This window comes from Camelus ferus, chromosome 18 (assembly GCF_009834535.1).
Source record: "Camelus ferus isolate YT-003-E chromosome 18, BCGSAC_Cfer_1.0, whole genome shotgun sequence".
Classification (NCBI taxonomy): Eukaryota; Metazoa; Chordata; class Mammalia; order Artiodactyla; family Camelidae; genus Camelus; species Camelus ferus.
The window spans coordinates 32,657,738-32,669,771 of NC_045713.1; the positions used below are offsets into that span (position 1 = coordinate 32,657,738).

General features: G+C 44.4%; 1 protein-coding gene across 1 annotated transcript in view; it reads left to right on the top strand.

Moving 5' to 3' along the window:
* Positions 1-12,034, top strand: part of DNAH3 (dynein axonemal heavy chain 3) — a 150,436-nt gene that overhangs the window by 61,355 nt on the left and 77,047 nt on the right. Inside the window, 7 exon segments of the mRNA XM_032460908.1 lie at positions 812-922; positions 4,337-4,451; positions 6,325-6,523; positions 7,799-7,907; positions 8,135-8,248; positions 8,982-9,158; positions 11,182-11,273. Of these exon segments, the coding sequence (XP_032316799.1) occupies positions 812-922; positions 4,337-4,451; positions 6,325-6,523; positions 7,799-7,907; positions 8,135-8,248; positions 8,982-9,158; positions 11,182-11,273 (917 nt within the window).

The following is a 12,034-nucleotide window of genomic DNA, read 5'->3' on the forward strand; positions in this document are numbered from 1 at the left end:
CCCGCGTTCCCAGGACTTTTTCCATCAAACAAAAGAATATTCAGTTAACACGCTGCTGTCCCTCTCAGTAGCATTTGCACAGTAAATGAAAGGCCAGTCCTTTGTCCCGTGATAAATTACAAATCGAAAATTAAGTTAAAGAAAAACGGCCGCCTGAATGAACTTATTTTGTGCACTTACATCTACAACAAGAGACAGCAAACTTTTTCTGTAAAGGGTCAGATAGTGAATGTTTTCAGCTCCGCAGGCTGCACACACTGGTCACGCCTATCTGTCTTTGCCTTTGTAATGCAAAAGCAGCCATAGACTAAAGGTTCAACAGTGGGCGGGGCTGTTACAGTACAACTTCACTTGCAAAAACAGACATGGCCATATTTGGCCCTCAGGCCATAGTTTCCTGATCTATAGTTTAAAAAAAAAAGTTGGGGGCAGGGCATGGCTAACAAAATTATGGGGCAGCACGGCAATGTTAGCCATTTAGATAGCCATCAAAAAGAGTGATTACAAATACTTTCTGAGCAGCATCTTGATTGTAACTATGCAAAATTCCTGCATGGGAGCATAAAAACAAAAGCAAAAACAAAGGAAGGAGTTAATGAGCTTGTTGATGACGATCTTTTTCTTATCCATAAAATTCAGGGAAAAAGACATAAACCAGTAGTCCCAGAAATGTGAAGCCCTGTAGGCTCAGTGGCTGGCGATAGATGCTGTTTTTGTAGAGGCCATGAGATGATGGTGGATTGTTTAGGAAGTCAGTTTAAACCACACAAGAAGAACTGACCCTACAATGTACCCCATTGCACTTTCCCAGGTCCCTCGTAATCAGTGGGTCTTGCAGTGGCCTGGCCAGGTGGTTATCTGTGTCTCCTCCATCTTTTGGACCCAGGAGGTTTCCCAAGCCCTGGTTGAAAAGACCCTACCGGTAAGTGAACCTGTCATGAAGCTTGTAGAGGAGATTCAAGCTTGATTAGGATTTGAATGACATGGAGTAGCCATGTTTTCTAAATAAAATAATTAGGCCTATGGTGTCACTGAAGTCCTGGCTTCTCTGGGGACAGTGGGACAGAGAATTTGGAATTGGTGCTGTCCTGGAGTTCTGTGGTGCAAGAACTCTCACAATTCTTCCCAGACAGAAATTCTAGGCAAAAAGATTCTAAGTTTTATCAGCCTTTGCTTCCAGGTGTCAACCTGGCAGAATTGCCACCAACAGAGACCCCTTGTCTTCTTCTTGGGCCAAGAGGCCACCTGGTCCTGTTTTCCTCTCCTCTTCCTCTACCATACCCCTTCTCAGTACCTTCAGCCCAGCACAAACCCATCTCCAGCTTTTCCTTCAGCTTTCCCTTGAGACCACGAATGCTCAAGTCTGTTTATCCACAGATCTGTGTATTTCCAGTCAGTTCTGCCAGGGATGCCCACACTGAATGGTGAGGCCCACACTGGATGGACTTGGGTTCAAATTCTGACACCTTCACTTGTTAACTGTGTGACCATGGGCAAGTTACTTAAGCTGAGCCCAGTCTCCTTGTCTATAAAATGCAAGGAACTGTAGTACCACACCATACTGCTAGGGGAGGATTAAATGAGATGCCATAAACTATTCAGTGCTTAGATCCTAGACTGTAAACCCCACAGGACAGAGGCCACGTCTGCTTTGCTCACTGTTGTATCTCAGGGGGTTATTGCAGTGTTGAGTACATAGTCACTCAGTATAAATATTTATTGACTGAATGAACGGTAACTCCATTCCCAGCCTTTTTACCGTGGTGTAGTTTTCCATGATTATCTCATCAGAACTCCTGTTATTCCCCCTATAGATGATTGTCTGTGGACCAGAATGTATTTTAATTTACTATATTTTTCTTTATGCATTAAAATTAGAACATTAATTTTTGACCAAGATTCACATTTTTACAGATTTCTTGTTGATTATTCCTAATAGATGTACTGCACTTTACGCTTGTAAACTTCCTTCATGTACATCATTTCAAACCTCAGAAACACTAAAAAAATCTGACTTTTCAGGGGCGGAGGGTATAGCTCAAGTGGTAGAGTACATGCTTAGCATGGGTTCATTCCTCAGCACTTCCTCTAAGAATAAATAAATAAGTAAACCTAATTATCTTCCCCCATCAAAAAAGCCCACAAAACAAACAAAAGAAATTTTTAAAACTCTGACTGTATCTCTGCACCCCAGTTTTCCTACCTGTAAGAGGGTAGAATGCTTCCCATCACACACCCAAGCCCTGGATTACATACATGCTGAATGATGTGCCTTGGCATCCTAAAGGAAGCAGGTGCTGGTACAGGATTGCCATCCATCAATCCATCTATCCGTTGTTCATTTAACAAATACTTGTTTGACATCTGTAGCTAGAACTTTGCTGCTAGGCAAAGGGAATCAGAGGTGAATGAGACAGTCGTGGTCCCTGTCCTCGTGGATATACAGTCTGGTGGGGGAGGTTAAAAGGCTCTATTGCAGAACTGTGATAAGGAAAGTACAGGGATCCAGGACACATGGGGAGGAAGGAGAAAAGTAAGAGGGGGAAGATTTCCCAGAGAAGCAGTGTCTAGGAGAAGACATAAAATATGAATAAGGGGGTAGCCAAGCAAAGAACAGGAGGAAGAACATTCCTGGGAGTGAGAGAACAGCATGTGCAAAAGTCTGAAGATGAAAAGCATGGTGCATTCCAGCAACTGAAGGCACTTGGTCCAGAACAGGTGATGGGGAGGCATCAAAATGCCTTTTTCTTCTTTTTCTTTTGCTAGGTGCTAAGAGTATTACGATGAACAGCAGCAACAACCACCACTATTTACTGGACACTTTATTCACACCAGACACTGTGCCAGGTGCTTTATATACACTCTCTCATTTAATCCTCAATACCACTTGAAGAGTAGCTGTAATTATCTAGATCTGACAGGTCAGTACACTGAGACTCAAAAGTTAAAATCATTCGCCCAGAATCACATTGCTAGAAGGTGGGGAAGGTGAGATTTGAGCCTAAGGTGATCTTACTTTTTTTCCTTTTTAAAAAATTCACTTTAATCGTTTAACTCTTTATTTTGAAAATTTTCAAACTTACAAATAACATTGCAAAAATAATACAAAGAATACCCATACACCCTTCATCCAGATTCTCCATATACTAACATCTTATGTAGCCACAGTACAATTATCCAAATCAGGAAATTAACACTGATACAATATTATCTTATCTATAAACCTTTAATAGGCTAATTTAAATTAGGTCAGTTGCCCCACTCATGTCTTTTTGTCTGCTTCAGGATCCAATCCAGGATTACATGTTTACATGCTCTTACTTAGTTATCACATCTACTTTAATCTGAAAAAGTTTCAGGTATTTTGTTAATTCTAGTTTATAGCCTGATTTATATTTTCCTTTATTTTTTATTGACGTGTAGTCAGTTTACAATATCGCATCAGTTTCTGGTGTACAGCATAATGTTTTAGTCATACATATATACAGACATATATTTGTTTTCATATTCTTTTTCTTTATAGGTTACCACAAGATATTGAATATAGTTCCTATGCTATACAGAAGAAATTTACTTATTTTATATATAGTAGTTAGTATTTGCACACCTTGAACTCCCAATTTATCCTCTCCCACCCCCTTCCCCCACTGGTAACTATAAGTTTGTTTTCTATGTCTGTGAGTCTTTCTGTTTTGTAAGTAGGTTCATTTGTCTCTTTTTTTAGATTCCACATAGAAGTGATAAGGTATTTTTCTTTCTCTTTCTGGCTTAGTTGACTTAGAATGACAATTTCCAGGTCCATCCATGTTGCTGCAAATGGTGTTACTTTATCATTTTTTATGGCTGAGTAGTGTTCCATTGTATAAATATACCACAACTTCTTTATCCAATCATCTGTGGATGGATATTTGGGTTGTTTCCGTGTCTTGGCTATTGTAAATAGTGCTGCTGTGAACATTGTGGTGCACGTATTTTTTTGATATAGAACAGTTCCACACACCCCAAAATTCCCTCATGTTCTTTGTAGTCAACCCTTTACTCTCTGGCAAATACCATTCTGTTTTCTATCCCTACAGTTTTGTCTTTTCCACAATATAAATAAAATAAAAATAAAATCACACAGTACCTAACCTTTTAAATCTGACTTCTTTCAGTTAGCATAACGCATTTGAAATTTGTCTAGAGGTTAATGACTGGGGTGAGGTAAAGGAAGCTTGAGGAATGACATTCAAGAGTCTGGCTCAGGCCATGGGGTGGTGGATGGCGTCATTCCCGAGACAGGATTACCAGAAGAGAATCCAGTTTAACCTGTTGTCCCCTTCTCTGCCCCTGCCAGGATTTCCTGAAAAAGAGCAATGATCAGATTGCACAGATTGTCCAGCTGGTACGAGGAAAGCTGAGCAGTGGGGCTCGACTCACCCTCGGGGCCCTCACAGTCATTGATGTCCACGGTAAGCAAGGAGGTTTCCCTTGCACTACTGACTGTCCAGTAATAATAGCTGCCAAGCTTGCCTCTCTCCCTTCTCCTGGATGGAATAATTCAGGTCCCTTTTCTTATTAGGGAGAGGTTTCTCCAACCAAGAGTAATTGAGGGGTAAAGAGAGGAGGGAGCCAATGCTTCTGTGTATATCTATCTTGTATCTTCCCCTCCCGCCCCAATCTTATTTCTGCAAACCCCTCCAAGCAGCACTCTTACTGAGACAGTGATGGCCACAGCCATTTCTGAGATTTATCAACTTGGAGTAATTTCCTCGCACTGACCATAGCGAATATTTTGAATACTTCCTTGGTGCAAGCTTTGCTTGACATACATTGTCTCATTTTTATATACAATTCACAGATTAAGAGCCTGAGGTTTATAGAGGCAAATAAGTTGCTGAGAGGCACACAGTTATTAAGTAACTGAGGCTCTTTTGTAGTTTGAACCTGTGTCTGATTCCAAACTCAAGAGACTGGAAATGAGCAGTGATGCAGGGAGGGAGTGGGTGAGAGAGGATGCCTTCCAGCTCTTCCTAAAAGAGAGGGAGAGAGAGAGAAGGAGGAAGAGGCAGAAGAACCAGGGTCTTTATATAAAACAAACCACCCCCACACCCTTGCTCCGTTATCACCAAGGAAACTCGGGCTGTACCAAACCAGTTGCCTGGGAACAACGTCTCTCTTGCTCACACACCCAGCTTCCTACTGGCATTTCATGGCATCTTACTCTCTGTAAGACTGATGCTCATTTCAATCTGACTTTATTTGAATAGACTAGCGTAAAACTGGGAGGAAAGAAGGGAGAATATGGTCTTCATCTGGCCACATATCCAGCTGGTAAGAATAATAAGTGCAGGCGTGGTTACTGCCCAGGGTACCCCCAGAGTGGTTGAGTTTACACATACGCACACATGTGCACACACACACACACACACACACATATTCATGCATGAACACATGAACACACACTCTGCATAGCAAAGGCATCCTCCACTCTGTCTCTTGACATTCACCTTCCTCTGGAATCTCTCACACACACCTCTACTCCTGCCACCACTCAGTGGGTTCTCCCAAGAACCTGGAGTGCAACTACATTCCTTGGGAAGAATGGAAGAGCTGTTGGTGCGATCTTCTTCAAGGACTCTTCTTTGCAGGGTTTTGGCCATTACTGTAATAAAGGTTTCTCTCACAGAGAGGCAGTAGGCTTTACGGAAGGGTCCCTTTGCAAAGTTGTTTCTGAGATCCTGATTTCGAGCCGCTGTGCTAGCTCTGAGATCGCAGGAGCTCTTGCCCTGTGAGTTACCCGAAGAGTAATGAGTGATGCTCGTAAATTTATGTCCACCCCTCCACTTCAGGGCTCCCATCACTATGAGAAGATTAAATTATGTTTACAGTCCTTTGAGAGAAAGGAGAAAACCTAGAAGGGTACCACACCCAGTCGGTTTCTCAGGCCCTCCTCCCCTGGAAAGAATACATCTAACATGGATTCAGGAAGCCCTTCCCTTGCCAGCTGTGTCAGCCCAAGCTGACTGTGCTCTCCTAGAATAGCCTCGAGGCCTGTCACATGGCCAGAAGGGTCCCACTGGGGCTAAGACAGCATGTGGGGTAACTTCGTATTACAAGAGCCCTCTGGGTCAGCCGCCTAAAAGTTTGGGAAGGATAACAGCCGCTGATACTGTAAGTTTGTATCGTGTATACGTACAGTTCGGGGATGAGCAAGGAGGGTAGACCAGCCTAAACCTGTTGAGAGAGTTGATGACATTCTCAGACCTTCTCTGAGGAATCCGCAGAGACGGGAGGATGCTGACGGCTCTGCGAGTGTGTGTTTCTGCATCTGTGTCCCCACAGCTCGCGACGTGGTAGCCAAGTTATCTGAGGACAGTGTCTGTGATCTGAACGATTTCCAGTGGATCTCGCAGCTGCGCTACTACTGGGAGGCCGAGGACGTGCGGGTGCGGATGATCACGACGGAAGCCTTGTACGGCTACGAGTACCTGGGCAACTCCCCCCGGCTGGTGATCACGCCCCTCACTGACCGCTGCTACAGGTATGCTCGGGGGCGCCCCGGGACCCGTAGGGCGAATAGAGAATTTCCAAGGGGAGACCTTCTAGGGAGGAAGGTTAGAGCATCTTGAGTCTGTTACCTTTACCTTCTATATTTCAGATTCTCAGGTTTTAGAATTTTGCCCTGAGTCGCCGTGGTCCCACCGATGGGCATGGAAACTTAGCCTTAGGCCAGAAATGAGAACCCAGGAGGAGTCCTAACACAAATTAATGTGTTCAAACCAACAATTAGAGCACTGATGCCTGTCCTTGAAAATGGCATAGTTCTTAAGTAGAAGACTCCCCAATGGCAGGAATGAGGAAGATGCCTGGAGATCCCATGGACAAAGAGACAGAAAAGGGCCACATGAGGACCCAGGCAAGGAGTCTCTGGGCTCTGCCACCCACTCTGATGAAGAGACACAGTCACTCTGCGCTCAGCAAAGTGCTATGCCATTTTCCTTGGAATTCATAACTTTAGAAATCAGGCCTTTGTGAACTTGTCAATTCTGTGATGTTTTGATTTTTCTTTGATGTTATATGTTCCTTACAGTGGAAATTTATTTTTAATTATAAAATTAAAGATGGACCTTGAGAAACTTTTTCTTTCCGGTCCTCAATCGCTTGTTTTCTATGTTCTGTGATTTCTGTTCTTCATTCATTTTATTTGTTCCATTCACTATTCAACAACCATTTCTTGAACTTTCCCATGCACCATGCGTGACTTCCAGGAACCCTCAACTAACTGGGATGAGGGCGAGAGAGACACACTCAGGTGATTACAAGACAGCGTGTTAACTGAAATTATAGTGACTCATACAAGAGGTTGTAGAACCACAAATAGCACACCATTCATTGCCAACATTTATCTTGCCCTTACCATGTGGAACTGAATCAAATATGAGTCCTGAACACAAGAGTTTGTAATCCAGTGAGAGAAACATATTTATTTTCATCATTCCATTAGCACTGATAATATTTGGAATGTGGAGTTTATGAGAATTTTTTTTTACTTTTATTTGATTCATTTAGTGTGTATATATTCATTTATTCATTCAATCTTTCATTCAAACAAATGCGTATGGGTGCCACCCATGCACCAGCCACTGAAGTTACAATGTTGAATAAAACAGAATTTTTTACAGTGCTGACGTGTTGCTCATACAATCTGGGGAAAATGTTTAATTATTTGAGTGAGTCAAGACAAAATAAACTGAAAGCCAGTTTCTTTCCTGTGCCTTAGGGCTTGGACACTGAGTTCTTATTTTCTTCCCCTTAGGACACTGATGGGAGCTTTGAAGCTGAACCTCGGGGGAGCACCAGAGGGCCCAGCTGGGACAGGCAAGACAGAAACCACCAAAGATCTGGCCAAAGCTTTGGCCAAGCAGGTAGGGAAATGGTGTCCAGCCCCACCCTTTCTTCCCATCCCTCTCTGGACCCCTGTCCAGGGCAGTTGGCATGAAATTCAAAACGGTTTAGGATAACACGCAGAGTGGGGACCCAGCTCCTCCAGGGGAACAGGAAGGGAGGAGTCGCACCCCTGTTTCATGGTGCAGGGTAATTCAGATGTGAGGGAACTCATCCTGAATGGTGCCCACATCCTTCCTCTCCCTAGTGTGTGGTCTTCAACTGCTCGGATGGTCTGGATTACAAAGCCATGGGGAAGTTCTTCAAAGGACTAGCCCAGGCTGGAGCATGGGCCTGCTTTGATGAGTTCAACAGGATTGAGGTAACCCAGCTACTGGGCTACAGAATGGAGGGGTTGGGCCTTTTTTCTGGGCTCTCAGCTCCTCCATGTCAGCGGCTTGTGTTTCCTTTAAGACGCCTTGCACTGAGTAAGTACTCAATGAACCAAACAAAAACAGCCCAAGAAGACAAAATGCATGTTTTACACACATATGTGTCCTCACCATATTCATTCATTCACTCCCACATTAAAAAATTTCTTTAGTATCTCCTATGTGTCGGATACTCTACATGTGTTCATGATACAAAGATGAGCAAGAAATGGTTTTGCTCTCTAGGCTGTTACAGACTAGCAAAGGGAAATAAAAATTAAATGAAGCAAATAGAATATGAGAGGATTCTATAGCAGGGGTACAAAAGATTCATCATAATTCTGTTTGAGTTGAGATCAGGAAATGTAAGCATGCAATTTGAACCAGTCAACACTGAATATATGCATACCATGGGTCAAGCATTATGCTAGATGCTGGAACAAAGATACAATACCATGGAAACTATTTACACACATACACACACACGCACATGTGCACACACATAGACACATCAATTTTCTTTTTCTTTACCAAAACCCTAAATCATGCTCCTAATTTTGAATTTGAGAGTCTTGTTCTCAAGCGGTTGGGGTCCTTCTTTGCTAAGTGAAGGGGGCTCTGGCAGAGTGGGGTGGGTGGCTGTCAGAAACAGGAGCTTGCATCAGCTGGCCATTCTCACTCCAGGTAGAAGTACTGTCTGTGGTAGCTCAGCAGATCCTCAGCATTCAACAAGCCATTATCCGGAAGCTAAAGAAGTTCATCTTCGAAGGCACTGAGCTGTCTCTGAACCCAACCTGTGCTGTCTTCATCACCATGAACCCCGGGTATGCCGGCAGGGCTGAGCTGCCGGATAACCTCAAGGTAAACATCAGAGTGTATGAATTCTGGGTGTTCTTTATGGTATAGAAATCTTTGGAAGTACCCGAGGCTCTCACCCAGAAGCCAAATAATGAGACCAGGTGACATTTTTCAGCTGTGAGAAGTAAAGATGTTACTTGGCCCCAGAATGCAGCTACCTCCCGAGCGAAGTCTCATGAGGCGAGAGGAAATATACACATAATAACCAATAACAAGTAGGAAACTATGAACACTGGACTAAGTGTCACTATTTCTGTTGTCTACAGGGGTCAGACAGTTAATATAAACGAGAGACGCCAGCTGGGCTCATTTGCAGGGTCTCGGGCGAATGCCCTGTCAGGAGGCAGCAGTCCCTACTAGGCCTCAGCCCACTGTTACCAAGCAGGAATTGTCAGATCTTCTTTTTCAGGAAAAGCCAGAACTTTGGATTTCTATGTGAAATCTGATTTTTAGATCCTGGCTCAATGCCAAAAAAAAAAAAAAAAAAAGCACTGTAGGCCAAATAAAATAAATCTACTTCTAAGAAAGCATCAAATTTCAACAGTCTAATACTTTGATAAACCAAGCCTGGAGCACGTGGAGCCAAGCTGGTTAGGCCTAAGTGGTGTCCACGCAAAACCAGGCTGTTCCAGGCAGCTAGAAAGATAACAAGAGGGCTTATTTGTCCCCGGTGCCTCCTGCTGAGCTGGCCTGAGCTATCACCATGGCACTAAGCATTGGCCCTGCTGCTAGTGGGAGAAGCGGAGTGCTTCTGAAGGAGGACAGAAAGAATGCCAACTAGGCCATCTTCGCATGAACAGGCCCTAGCTGACCTTAGCATGCGGCTCTCATGGAGGGAAAAAACCCAAAGTGCAAGATGACTGGGCCTCCCCTGTGGGAGGAGCAGCTAGCACCCCAATGGCATGAAAAGAGCGACCAGACGGAGACTAACAGGCCCGCTTCTTTAAGGACTTTCTTTTAAGCTATTACTCCATTCCTCTGAGTGGAAGACACAAGAGAGACCTGGCCAAACCCACATGCACTGACTTTAGTACACGATGCTTCACCTGTTAGAAGCGCATTCTGATTGGTGCCCCGGAATCTGATGCAGACACAACACTCCTCCTCCTCCCTGGGAGTGGAAAGGGAGTCAAGGAGATGCCTCCAGGTGACTCCTCCTGTCTAGGTCTACATGGCCCAAAGTAGAATTTGGACCCACTTTTCTCATTTTTATTTTTCAGTGCCCAGTTGATGTAACTCCCCCACCCCACCCCTCCCCGCCAGCAACCATGTTAGGTCTGCACAGACAGCTTTCATGCGACAGTGCGGCCTAGCAGAAAGCGTCCACGGCTGGTGTCAGGGAGCCTGCGCTCTAGTCCTGGCTCTGCCTCTAACTGCAGTGCTGGGGCAGGTCAGTCACTTCTCCTCTGAGAGCTAAGGTATTAATAACAGTAGTTGATGTTTATTGAGCTGTGTGCCACGCACTTTTCTACGCACTGAACTTACATGATAACATTTGTTCTCATGATAACTATGAAAAGGGGACAGTCATTAGTCCATTTTGAGATGAAAGACCTGAGGTCCAGAGGCATTGCATAACTTGCCTACTGCTAGTGGGTAGCAGAGCAGGGACTCAAATCAAGACCTGCCTGACTTCAGGATTCTCCTGACACGTACTTTTCCTGCATCCCTGAGTGACTTCTGCTGTCTGCATTGAGCACTGGGAAGTTCGCATAGTTGAGTGGTGCTCATTTGACACAGGAGGACGAGGTGTTGCTGGGGGGCCTGAGGACTTCCGCACAACCACTGAGGGTCCCAGTGTGACAGCACGCACCTGGACGAGGCTAGTGAAGAGGTTCATGGAGCAGTGGGTCTGTCCAGTCAAGGCAGTCCCCCTGCACTGATTTGTCCTCCAGCCCTCCTGTCCTTTCCTTGATTGACACTGGGTGGTCTGAACGATGCTGTTACTTCTCTTTGCCTCTGTAGGTGTGTTTCCCTCAGTGTTCACTGTATGGGCTTAGGTTCTGAGTGGCTGTTTCTTTTCCAGGCCTTGTTTCGGACAGTGGCCATGATGGTGCCAGATTATGCCCTCATCGGAGAAATCTCCCTCTACTCTATGGGGTTTCTAGACTCCAGAAGGTATGTTGTGTTGGCTTTCCAGGGGGTTCTCACGAAAGAGTGACAGAGTGGTTTTCTTGTGGGGTGGATTCAAGGCAAGTTGCCCATTGGAAGACAAGAGAGAAACTTGAGAACTGGGCCTTTTCTCGCAAGTTGACCTGAAAGCACACAGCCCTGGTCTTGGTCCTGACCCCACCCACCCCTGACTGGGAAATGACCCAGATTTCCAAGAAAGGACCGCCACTCTCTTTACAAACACCTGGACTTCTACTAAAGAAAGCACCGCTCATTTCTGCCTCTCACTCTAACATACCTGCACATGTATGCACATGTGTGCATGCACACACACACACATACATTCCTAAATGGCTTCAGGCGAGAACTGAAAAACATGATATTATTCCAAGATTAAAGAGGAAAATTTAATATAATTTAGAATTCACAATGTTATCAATATAACATTTATTTACTCCAGTCAACTTGGTTATCTCTCATTCAAATATTACCTGCCCAGTTTTCCAAGAGACACACACACACATGCATCAGGGTCTTTATCACCTGCACCCAGAGTTGTGAATATTCATCGTAAAATGGCTCTTATCGATCTATTCCAGATTTTATGTTTGTCTTTCTACGTTGTCTTGGACATCGCCATTTGATTTTTTTGTTATTGCAGCTATCTCCACAAGGCCCTCAGTGTCTTTGTGGCCTGGAGGTCCTTGCTCTTAATGCAAGAGGGGGTAGATATTCTCAGTGGAATGTGCCATCCTTCCTAGGCCAAG